General features: G+C 43.7%; 1 protein-coding gene across 3 annotated transcripts in view; it reads right to left on the bottom strand.

Moving 5' to 3' along the window:
• Positions 1-12,831, bottom strand: part of LOC124038159 (cytosolic carboxypeptidase 4) — a 183,397-nt gene that overhangs the window by 128,684 nt on the left and 41,882 nt on the right. For all 3 annotated transcript variants that reach the window (XM_046353684.1, XM_046353676.1, XM_046353694.1), the window contains exons 9-12: positions 12,465-12,624; positions 11,032-11,099; positions 8,613-8,729; positions 5,018-5,460 (exon numbers count right to left, since the gene is read on the bottom strand). In XM_046353684.1, coding sequence (XP_046209640.1) covers positions 5,018-5,460; positions 8,613-8,729; positions 11,032-11,099; positions 12,465-12,624 — 788 coding nt within the window. The remainder of the gene's footprint in view (positions 1-5,017; positions 5,461-8,612; positions 8,730-11,031; positions 11,100-12,464; positions 12,625-12,831) is intronic.

A 12,831-nucleotide genomic window follows, 5' to 3' on the forward strand; every position in this document is an offset into this window, starting at 1 on the left:
AAATGAAATGAGTCGACTTGTTTTTTCCCAAAAATATAAACTTTAGATGTGTTTTACATTAGGGAAATCTCAATTTACATACACTTCTGGTGAAAGCTGAATTTAAAAGTATTTAAAACTATTTAATGTGAACACAGACTCCCAAAAAGTAAAGCGCCTGACAAAATTGCATCTGTGCAACCTAAATGTCACAAACTGTCAATCACTTTAAGTCCCGAAAAATGGCTTTTGCAGAGAAGACACTAAATAGAGCTAACATAGACTTATCTCTTCCCAGGGTGAGCACAATGAACTGTGAAATGACTGAAATAAACTTCCTTTCCACACAATCTGCCATTTGCACCTTGAAAAGTTCTCCAAGAAAACAAGTTTTGGTCCGGGCAGCCGCCACATCGCCTAATTAGATTACTGAATAAGTGTTTAATAAAAGGTTGGCACTTTGGAATGACTGACTTCAGTAGGGCGCAGCAGAACGAAAGGGACTGACAAAGATCCTGTGCACTGACAAATTATACAGCTTGTCTGCTTGAGATAACGACAGGCGAAAGGTGAGTACCTATCCATTATGGATTACACATGTCAATGACACTTAAGCGTTTGTTGAGACTCACAAATTATCCCAAAGCTTCAGAAACAAATGACCAAAGCATTCTCATGAGAAGGATAAACAAATGTAATGGGAATACAAAATACACTGCACAATACTGTCTTGCTTGGAAATAATGCCAAAATCAGCTGTGGAAAACATTTCAAGACGAGCTAAGTCCTATCTTTCTGTGCATATTCTAGTGTAGGACATGACATGAATAATGCCTTTGACAGGTTTGAGAAGTCTAAACTTCAACTGTGTTCTCAGCTCAAGTGTGAAACACTACAGGTCAAAAGAAATCTGCATTTAATATGCCGCTTCAATGACATGCTATTGTTTACAATATTTCCGGTATTTCACACTGAAAAAGAGCACTTGAACCTGACTCAGACGCTACAGAATCATTTGCCAGTTACAATCAACGTAACACTGTAATGCTGTACGCCTATGTTACTCACTCTGCAGAAAGCAGCAGCAAACGCTTTGTTTCAAGCTCAGAAACATCTCCCACTGTTGTGTATGGCCCCTCTAAACTATATTGACTACTCTGTAGTTGGGTGTAGAAGTAGAGTATGAGCTCAAATATTCAACTATGAAAAGTGTACAGTAAAGTAAGAGGTCTGGGAATTGCCAGGGACCTCACGATACGATGTTATGACAATACTTAGGTGCCAATACGACATGTATTGCGAATTTCACGATTCTATTTGTATTGCAATTCAATATTATTTTATTGCGTTTCGATGTTCCTAACATGTTGCCCCATCATGTCTGCTGCAGAGAGACAAGAAAGAGCATGAGCACATTTTGTTTTGATCAGTCAGGGAAATAAAAGGGCTGAAAACAAATAGTCTCCCTATTTAAAAGGAATATGGAGAACAAGCTGTGAAGGAAAAACAGAGTATTGGTGCAGGTACAGCCAACTAGAGACAAACAGAGTATTGGTGCAGGTACAGCCAACTAGAGACAAACAGAGTATTGGTGCAGGTACAGCCAACTAGAGACAAACAGAGTATTGGTGCAGGTACAGCCAACTAGAGCAAAAACAGAGTATTGGTGCAGGTACAGCCAACTAGAGACAAACAGAGTATTGGTGCAGGTACAGCCAACTAGAGAAAAACAGAGTATTGGTGCAAACAGAGTATTGGTGCAGGTACAGCCAACTAGAGACAAACAGAGTATTGGTGCAGGTACAGCCAACTAGAGACAAAAACAGAGTATTGGTGCAGGTACAGCCAACTAGAGAAAAACAGAGTATTGGTGCAGGTACAGCCAACTAGAGACAAACAGAGTAACAGCCAACTAGAGAAAAACAGAGTATTGGTGCAGGTACAGCCAAAGAGACAAACAGAGTATTGGTGCAGGTACAGCCAACTAGAGAAAACAGAGTATTGGTGCAGGTACAGCCAACTAGAGAAAACAGAGTATTGGTGCAGGTACAGCCAACTAGAGACAAACAGAGTATTGGTGCAGGTACAGCCAACTAGAGACAAACAGAGTATTGGTGCAGGTACAGCCAACTAGAGACAAACAGAGTATTGGTGCAGGTACAGCCAACTAGAGACAAACAGAGTATTGGTGCAGGTACAGCCAACTAGAGAAAAACAGAGTATTGGTGCAGGTACAGCCAACTAGAGACAAACAGAGTATTGGTGCAGGTACAGCCAACTAGAGACAAACAGAGTATTGGTGCAGGTACAGCCAACTAGAGAAAAACAGAGTATTGGTGCAGGTACAGCCAACTAGAGACAAACAGAGTATTGGTGCAGGTACAGCCAACTAGAGAAAAACAGAGTATTGGTGCAGGTACAGCCAACTAGAGAAAAACAGAGTATTGGTGCAGGTACAGCCAACTAGAGAAAAACAGAGTATTGGTGCAGGTACAGCCAACTAGAGAAAAACAGAGTATTGGTGCAGGTACAGCCAACTAGAGACAAACAGAGTATTGGTGCAGGTACAGCCAACTAGTGCAAAAACAGAGTATTGGTGCAGGTACAGCCAACTAGTGCAAAAACAGAGTATTGGTGCAGGTACAGCCAACTAGAGACAAACAGAGTATTGGTGCAGGTACAGCCAACTAGAGACAAACAGAGTATTGGTGCAGGTACAGCCAACTAGAGACAAACAGAGTATTGGTGCAGGTACAGCCAACTAGAGACAAACAGAGTATTGGTGCAGGTACAGCCAACTAGAGAAAAACAGAGTATTGGTGCAGGTACAGCCAACTAGAGACAAACAGAGTATTGGTGCAGGTACAGCCAACTAGAGACAAACAGAGTATTGGTGCAGGTACAGCCAACTAGAGACAAACAGAGTATTGGTGCAGGTACAGCCAACTAGAGAAAAACAGAGTATTGGTGCAGGTACAGCCAACTAGAGCAAAAACAGAGTATTGGTGCAGGTACAGCCAACTAGAGACAAACAGAGTATTGGTGCAGGTACAGCCAACTAGAGAAAAACAGAGTATTGGTGCAGGTACAGCCAACTAGAGACAAACAGAGTATTGGTGCAGGTACAGCCAACTAGAGACAAACAGAGTATTGGTGCAGGTACAGCCAACTAGAGAAAAACAGAGTATTGGTGCAGGTACAGCCAACTAGAGACAAACAGAGTATTGGTGCAGGTACAGCCAACTAGAGAAAAACAGAGTATTGGTGCAGGTACAGCCAACTAGAGAAAAACAGAGTATTGGTGCAGGTACAGCCAACTAGAGAAAAACAGAGTATTGGTGCAGGTACAGCCAACTAGAGAAAAACAGAGTATTGGTGCAGGTACAGCCAACTAGAGAAAAACAGAGTATTGGTGCAGGTACAGCCAACTAGAGACAAACAGAGTATTGGTGCAGGTACAGCCAACTAGAGACAAACAGAGTATTGGTGCAGGTACAGCCAACTAGAGACAAACAGAGTATTGGTGCAGGTACAGCCAACTAGAGACAAACAGAGTATTGGTGCAGGTACAGCCAACTAGAGAAAACAGAGTATTGGTGCAGGTACAGCCAACTAGAGAAAAACAGAGTATTGGTGCAGGTACAGCCAACTAGAGACAAACAGAGTATTGGTGCAGGTACAGCCAACTAGAGACAAACAGAGTATTGGTGCAGGTACAGCCAACTAGTGCAAAAACAGAGTATTGGTGCAGGTACAGCCAACTAGTGCAAAAACAGAGTATTGGTGCAGGTACAGCCAACTAGAGACAAACAGAGTATTGGTGCAGGTACAGCCAACTAGAGACAAACAGAGTATTGGTGCAGGTACAGCCAACTAGAGACAAACAGAGTATTGGTGCAGGTACAGCCAACTAGAGACAAACAGAGTATTGGTGCAGGTACAGCCAACTAGAGAAAAACAGAGTATTGGTGCAGGTACAGCCAACTAGAGAAAACAGAGTATTGGTGCAGGTACAGCCAACTAGAGACAAACAGAGTATTGGTGCAGGTACAGCCAACTAGAGACAAACAGAGTATTGGTGCAGGTACAGCCAACTAGAGAAAAACAGAGTATTGGTGCAGGTACAGCCAACTAGAGCAAAAACAGAGTATTGGTGCAGGTACAGCCAACTAGAGACAAACAGAGTATTGGTGCAGGTACAGCCAACTAGTGCAAAAACAGAGTATTGGTGCAGGTACAGCCAACTAGAGACAAACAGAGTATTGGTGCAGGTACAGCCAACTAGAGCAAAAACAATATTGCGATATTGTCAAAACAGCACAATAATATAGTCAAAAATAATATCCCGATATGTAACTGTATCGATTTCTCCCCCCCCATCACCAGTAACAAACCCGCTCAAACATTCCCAGAGTTCGTCTCAATGAAGGGTGTTAGACTGTTAAACCACTACAGTGAGGTGACCATCCGAGAAGACAGGGAAAATTTTGCCATGATTCTTAATCATGCCGGCATGTCTGTTTCTTCTCAAAAATTCTTCTAGCAATCACTTCCAGAAACCTGCTTCCATCAACCACTTTCCAAAGGTGGCATACACCAAACATGAAATCAATCCGAGACAATTGACAGGATGAATGCTATCTGTGCTGTGCCATCTGTGACAGAGAGGAGCAACAGCTGACAGTACAGAGAGAGAAAGGAATTAAGACAGTGGGGAAAGCAGGAGGACCAAGCTTATATTTGACATCTTCCTTCCTGACATGCTTCCCACACGCTCCATAAACTCCTTCTTTAAATGGGATTTATGCAAATGAAGTGATGGGATGGGTCTAATGGGTTAGTACCACACTGAGACAAGGCCTCCCATCATGCCGTGATGAATACATCAACATGGCTCGATCATTCCCACACTCATCAATCAATGCAATTTAGTTAGGGGGAGCCACAGCAGTGCTATTTCTTCTGTCCTCAATGGCATTTTTACTTCAACTTACATAAATATAAAACCATTGGTTGACATATGGAGACATCTACCTACCTTTGCACATTTGGTTTCCTTCCAGCCATTGGCTCTTTACTCTGTGGGGGGAGATGTCCCCAGAAGTCAGGGAAGGCTAAGATGGAATACTCAGGGATGGACTTGGTGAGGGCTGCTGCTGCGGTGTACATGCGTGGGTCATGGTGGGGGATGCAGGCGCCGTGTTTCTCCAGCAGCCTGTCTACCATGCTAGGGTGGCTGTCCTGCTTCACACTGGCGCTAGACAGGAAGTGGCTGTGGAAGTCACAGGCCTGCAGATGGTTTTCTGGAGGTTCTCCTTTGCCATCCTGGTCTCCCTCTACTGTTGAGACTGGGTGCTCCAGGGGAGAATGGGACGGAGAATCTCGGAGATTTACTCTGGATCTTCCATCAGTCCTGAAGTCCTCATTGAGTAGACCCTCCTCATCGGAGCTTGAATCTACCTCAGAGTCCGAGTCCAAGTCCTGAAAGACATGGTACTCTGTAAACCTAAATGGGGTTAAAGGTGGTATGTTCTACCCTCTTCGCCTCTGGTTACATTTAAAGTGCACAACAGTCATGATTGGCTAAATATACTGTCGTCGTAACAACTCAATGCAAATAATAAACTCAAGGGATCTTATCGAATAAAAAAGGAACATTCAAATGCACTCATTAGTAAAAACAGAAATACATCTTAAGGTCAATAAAACATAACACCTCTGATGGTGCCCCCAAGGATATATATTTAACGTCCCATTCCAAGTGACATCAAAACGGTGTTCAGTCCTTTGATATTGAAAGCAGATGAGGTCTAGCAATGACAGCAGCTGACAAGCAGAAAATATGAAGCATCATTGGCCCCATCCTTGCAATTTCGCAACTTGAATATCAATGTAAAACCTATGCATAGTTGTTCTACGGTTCCACAGAGAGGAGTCAGGAGACTCATTCCTTGAAGCTTGTGAAGCTATAAGAAAGTCGATGTGTCAACGGCTAGTGTTCACGGGCACAGGCATTGATTAGCATGTAAAAGGTTAAGTAAAGCATGTGGGAATGTCTGGGAGACCAGATTTTTTACAGTGTGTTCTTTGTATCTCATAACCTCTAGCCCTCAGCAGTTATGCTAAACTTATGAGTTGGGGAGTTTTTTCAGTGTTTGCACTGCACACTTGCTGATTCTCTTCATTTCACATCGTATTAGCATTCAAATCAGAGCTGAATACCAATGGATATGTACAGTATAATGCAGAAATGCATACTGTATGTATCATTGAAGCAGAGCAAGAAAGATGGAGAGAAAAATAAAGTGGTTAAGAGTGTTGGGCCAGTAGCCGAAAGGTTATGGTTTGAAACCCCGTGTCGACTAGGTGAAAAACCTGCCGATGTGCCCTTGAGCAAGGCACGTAACCCTAATTGCTTCTGTAAGTCGCTCTGGATAAGAGCCTCTGCTAAAATGTTTTTAAAAATCACTCTAGGCACTATGCAGTCAAAGCAGGGTAGTAGGTTTCAGGGGAAAAAGTTGAAGGCATCATTCTTCTTGGGCTTTAATAATGCATGTTTGGCTTCATGCACTCAACAAAGCAATGTGTACCATGTGAAACAAAACTAAACGAAATAGCATATCAATTTGAACAGCTCGCTTTCTCGCAGCGCAGGAATAATGTGACTTATCCTTTTCGTTTTGAATGAAAAAGGCCCCATAAATTAACACTATAGATCGAATCTCTAGTGTCAATTTGATTACTGAATCCAGCAAATTAAAAAGGACTGTTGAAAACATGATTGTGATGTTTGCAATTTCCAGAACATCATCATTAGAATCTCTCTTGATTAAACCGTAGATATGATGCAGGTGCAGGTTCGGAAATCGACGCTCACATTCTAACGTCTCATAATAATCAAAGCCATAATTAGAGGAACACCTGGGAGTTGTGCTGCAGTGAATGTCTTGAAGATCCTGGGATAGAAGTGGAGAATGGACAACCAGGGTCTCACTGAGGTGTTGTACAAGCAGCTCTGACCAAAGTAAGCCGCAGTCTCCTTAGGCATCTGACCGTAAGGGGGAGACAACCCCCCCTGTCTGCCTTCACCCTCCCATACGTCTATACTACAGTCCCTAGGGCCGGGAAAGCATATGTCTTGGACTCGGACAAGATTAGAAAATATATAAGGAAACAGATTGAGGATTTATAAATGAACCACGGTTATTCTACCTTGTGGTCACACGCTGTATCAAGGTACTGTATGCCTATCACTGTGTTTTGTTTGATCATGGCGATCAGAAGATATGACAACCTCGTTACACGTAATCAGTCAGGTATAACTTCAATAATGGATAAGTTATGCCTACTGCACGTCGCCTGTCTAAGCATCGCAATGCTTTTCTCTTTTTGAAACACAACCGATGCTCAGAGAAAATGAACTTCCAGTGCTGTGTGTTCAGAGTCCTATTTCCACACAGAAGTAATACTATAATCAAACATGAACACACTGTAGTAGCCAAACTAAAATGCACATCCAGTTTGTGTGAACAATGAACGTGAAATGCATTCGACCTTCCTGTGTAATCTCTGCCCCCTCTCCGAAGAAGGGCATTCTGGGAACTAACCTAATTGTCTTGTTGTTTCAAGGCATGCTGAATTACTACATCAGTAGAGAGAGAGACAGCCGCAAATTAATTGGGGAAGAAGTATTTTTCAGCAGAGGCAGTTAATCTTGTGATATCATTGAAATGAAGAGAGTTGCACCAGGAGGAGACACATTCCCACAGGCTTGTTGGCATTTCAATTTGCCTTAACTCAACAACAGTCTAAAGTCTACCACATTGACATGGGGTATCACACTGCCTGACACATGTCAGTCAAGTTATAGGGGCAATTTAAATGCCAACAGCTCACTTGTGAAATTAGATACCCTATTAGTATTACCCTGATAACCCTGCAGAAAATTGTAAAGGATAATACATGTTATTATTCACATCAGGAAATTTGACACAAATAGAATCCTTCTGCTCCCGAAACCCTGTTACCCAGAAGTTCCATAGAGGTTAATGATTTTGAGTGTTGCCCTGAGAACAATTTGCTTATCAGAGGATAATAGTGGCTGTCATACCCTGCTACCAGCTTTCAGCCTCTCACAGTCAGACCACTTCCCATATTCTCTGGGTCCTGCTGAGTAGAAAACGTTTACCTGAGAAGTGGGGTCAGCACTTAGATTGACTTTTAGGATGGGCATAATTGCACAGTCATTTTAGCAGATGCTCTTATCCAGCGTGACTTTGTGATTCCACACATTTTCATACTTGTCCCCTGTAGGAATCGAACCTACTACCCTGGCAATGCAAGCACCATAGTTTACCAACTGAGCTACATGGGACACTCATCTAGTATCCACACATCTATCCACCTTAGGCTGGGCTCTTGGAGCCTTGCTAGAATCAACAATTGATTAAACACATTCCACAATGTACCAATAAATGAGTAGTTATGGATATAAACTGCTGAGAGTCAGTCAGGCATTTGCTGTGATGTGGTATTGATAACATATTTTTTAGAGCAGACCATCAATGTCTGACACTGTATCTGGACTCCTGTGGGAGAGATGGAGGGATAGGGCACAGGAGAACAATGTTTACCTGGAAGTCGTGGTGGAGTTCAGGACACAGTCTGACGTACTGACCCAGCTGCTCCAGGGGCCTGTCAGGTTCTGGCCGGGATCGCAGCTTGTTCACGTCTGACTCCAGGTCATCATCCTGCCGGGGCAATACACACACATGCATACGCACGCGCGCGCACACACACACACACACACACACACACACACACACACACACACACACACACACACACACACACACACACACACACACACACACACACACACACACACACACACACACACACACACACACACACACACACACACACACACACACACACACACACCACATAGAGCTGGGTGTTATGGACAGAAATCCATATCACGACAAAGTTAATGAAACATTAATAACATTAAAGGGGAAATCATCAGTTGCAGCATACTTTTTCTTACTTATAAATGAATGATATTTACCCATTTACTCTTGAAGAATATAACTTATACATGCCTCATGAGCTAAGTTGAACTGACGTACCCCACTGTATAGCCTCAACATGGTTTAAACTATCATTTTGGTATCATGGACGGTCAGTCTTTGCATCCATAGCTCTGACTTTGAATTTGAGAGTGGTTACATTTCTCCAGCCCCTACCCCACCACTTTCTACCAAAACAGTGGTGAGGAGTACGCTATGTTATTGCTTCAACAGCTGATTGCCTCTTTAATGTGTACAACAGTTTAATAAAATATATATTACCCTTAAAACCACAACTGCTACTTTGAATGTTGTAGCTATCGATTGTCCCATTAACAATCACCCATAAATGCAAATGTATTTCATTTCAAACTTCACAAGTATTCAGTAGGTTATTGATCGTAAGTCACAACATGAGCAAAATTAGCTATAATCTTCACGTAAGAGACCGATTTTCGGGTTATCCTCCCAGCTCTACCGCCACATCAGCACTGCACACGGACACATCTGGTGCGTACATCCATTAATCAGGAATACACTAAACCTTTGACTCTGGGACTCCAGAGGGGGGAGGCAGGTAAACAAACGGCTGGCGTCAGGCTCATCAACAGACAACAACAACTCCTCAGACACATACTGTCCTGCACTGAACAGTCCACTAGCAGCATGATAAACCCATTCACTCGATAGAGAGTTGGGCTATATCCGATTACGTGGGTGAGGCCATTTAAGGACAGTATCTATCTGTTAAAGAGCCCTATCTCTGACAGTGTCCAGCAGCAGGGCCTGGATGCTATAACCACTAACCAGCACACAGCGCTCAGACCTAAAAACAGCAGTAACTCAGTAAAACACAACACTCCTGCTGCTTTACATACACAAATGTGTCAGATAATAGATGTGGCTGCTGGTGTTTATCAGCATGCATCTGATACCCTGGATTTGCCTTCCTCGTCTCCCTCTACCCACAACAAGTCGATTTTGCAGCGTGCCAAATGTTGCTATTCACAAACAGCCACAGCCGAGCCTAGCCTAGCCCCTGGCCACATCAGATTAGGTCCATACAATGAAATGGATATGTTAGGAGGGAGGAGGATAATGTGGGCTTCAGTGTGTTCGAACCATAGACGTTAAAATCTGTAGATAGTGGCAGCGCTGACAGCATCCATGTCTTCCTATGGACAACTCCCAATGGTGCATGAAGCCGGAAGTATTTGGATTTGAAGCACGACATATTGCTGAATGGGGCTGAATGCCACCAAAAATTGCTAAGAATCACGGTGAAAGTGGCCATAACTACCAAAGGATCATGGTCGATGTAGTCATTTTCATCCTGCCTGAGAGACACGTGCAACGAGTGTGCATAATGGCGCGAGCCTCCTTGTAACCTGCCGGCCCGTGATTGGTCTGTGTCAGCCTGTGTGATGACAAATATATTAGTCAGAATGGATCACTATTTATTTCAAAGCAAACTTTCAAATTATTCACCTTGGGTGATCTAACACATTTTAGATCCCCAAAACGTCCGTCAATTTATTCTGGCAATCGTTATTTACATTTCTAAGGAGGACCAGGGCTTTTGGCACCGCCAGTTAGCCGACGAGCAGAGCTCGGGACTTCACGCTCCAGATCGAACACTGGGGGTTTGAACGAAAGCAGTGGGGTGGCATTGATTTCTGCCTCCATCAGAGGTCCTGTTATTGAAGTAACGTGAAGGCAGGAAGCACTTCACGTCAAGCTCACGGCACGCACAGATCGTCTTCCTTTTCACAAAGTAACGGATCAGTCAAATATACTCCCATTTACTCATTTAGGAGAAATTACAGAGGAACATTGCATGTGTCAGATTGCGTCTGTGCCTGTGCGAGTGTGACTGGGTGCGGGTGCTTGAGTGAGTGAGTGTTTGCATGTGTGTATGTGTGCGCATGACTGCCGCGTGCATGTGTGTATTGCCTCCGAGCGAGGATCACAAATCACTCACATATTCCTTGCCGCAGTCAGCCTCTTCATTTTCAATGTCGTCGTCACTATCATCTTCGAAGCTGACATCTAGGGAAAAGAAAAGACACAAAGACGTAAATGTCAAAGGCTTTTGCACTATTTGTGTTGGATCAAAACAAACTGGTCCGCGAGAAATCTGTTCCTGTCTGACATGTGATGTATTTGTGCATGACTAATATGCAAAATGTGAAATGCACAGTACAGACGTGTGGCAGGGATCAAAACAACAAAAAAAACACATGACAGCTTCGATGTGTTCCTGTATCTTCTATACCCTACAAAGCCCTAACACGTCTGTCTCATGTGGATTTTACAGCAATGTGCCTGAACTTAAAACGCAAAAAAACTTGATCTTCTTTTGTTTCTGTAGACCTGTCGGCCTGATGTTCTAGTCTGCTAACTGGACTGGCAGATGAGAGAGGTGAAGTCAGGGCTATCTCATCAGACAGATGAAAAGAATGCACCAGAACGAGCTAGGAACATTGCAAAATGAAATCTGCCTCGTAGCAACGGCGGCCATATCAAGGTATTTCAATTTGGAGGGTCATTACTGAGAGGGCCGTGTGGCATCGGTAGCTGCAGGGGTCTTAAAGGAACCATTGCCCTCTTGCAGATTCTAGAGGTGTATCCCCGTTGATGTGACCGGAGAGACACTCCATTTCAACGTTGCAGGCGTATCATGTTGATGTGCGGCGCTGCAGACAGTATCCCATTTCGAAAACTGTCAAATATGTCCCTGTTGGTCCCTGTATATATAGATCTTCAAAGGCTTTTCCGATTTTTCTCACATTGTAAGAGCACGTGCCAGTTTGTAGTTCAGCAACACGTACAACCATACACTAATGCATGGCGCATGCCTATTCTTTCCTGTGCTCCATCCTGTTCTCACAGAGTTCCACTGCCGCCTGCTTATAGGCAGATCAGATGAAGTGTGCCTCATCACTAAGAGAAATGAGGTGGGCATCTAAAGAGTCTGCCTCAGAGACCCAGGGTTGCCACGGTAACCAAGCCTATGCTCGCTGAATGACAAACATGGCAGGAAGACTTTATCACTGCCGACCACTGCCAGTGTGTTCACAGTGGGATAATGTCGCTCATCATATTCTCACAGTTACATCAACATTTTAAACATCACACGCCTCCCAGTATAGTATCCGAGAGAGTGTGAGACAGAGAGAGAAACAGAAGCAGAGAGAGAGAGAGAGAGAGAGAGAGAGAGAGAGAGAGAGAGAGAGAGAGAGAGAGAGAGAGAGAGAGAGAGAGAGAGAGAGAGAGAGAGAGAGAGAGAGAGAGAGAGAGAGAGAGAGAGAGAGAGAGAGAGAGAGAGAGAGAGAGAGAGAGAGAGAGAGAGAGAGAGAGAGAGAGAGAGAGAGAGAGAGAGAGAAGATGAAAACAGAGATAGGCAAACAATACCTTGGGGTCTTGGGGCAGTGTCAGTAGGCCTCCCAGGCAGGGGGAAGGTATAAACACTCTGATCCGAGGTCAGAGGCAGGGGACATTTAGGATAGCACTTCCTCATCAGCTGGACAGCAGGCTCCACCAGAGATTCCAGACCATTACTGGCCAGGCAGGTCTTCAAAACAGCAACACAAACAGAAATACAGCCACCTCCTACATGTATTTAGGATTTTTTTTACCGACATTAGCATGCATTATCCAGCATTACAATCAAGCTCTGTATTATACGCAAATAACTTGGCGAGGGCAATCCGAATTGCCAGCCAATACCAACTCCAATTATAAAAAACATTATCATTAAAGCAATTAGATCTGAGAAATT

This window comes from Oncorhynchus gorbuscha, linkage group LG01, assembly GCF_021184085.1.
Source record: "Oncorhynchus gorbuscha isolate QuinsamMale2020 ecotype Even-year linkage group LG01, OgorEven_v1.0, whole genome shotgun sequence".
Lineage (NCBI taxonomy): Eukaryota > Metazoa > Chordata > Actinopteri > Salmoniformes > Salmonidae > Oncorhynchus > Oncorhynchus gorbuscha.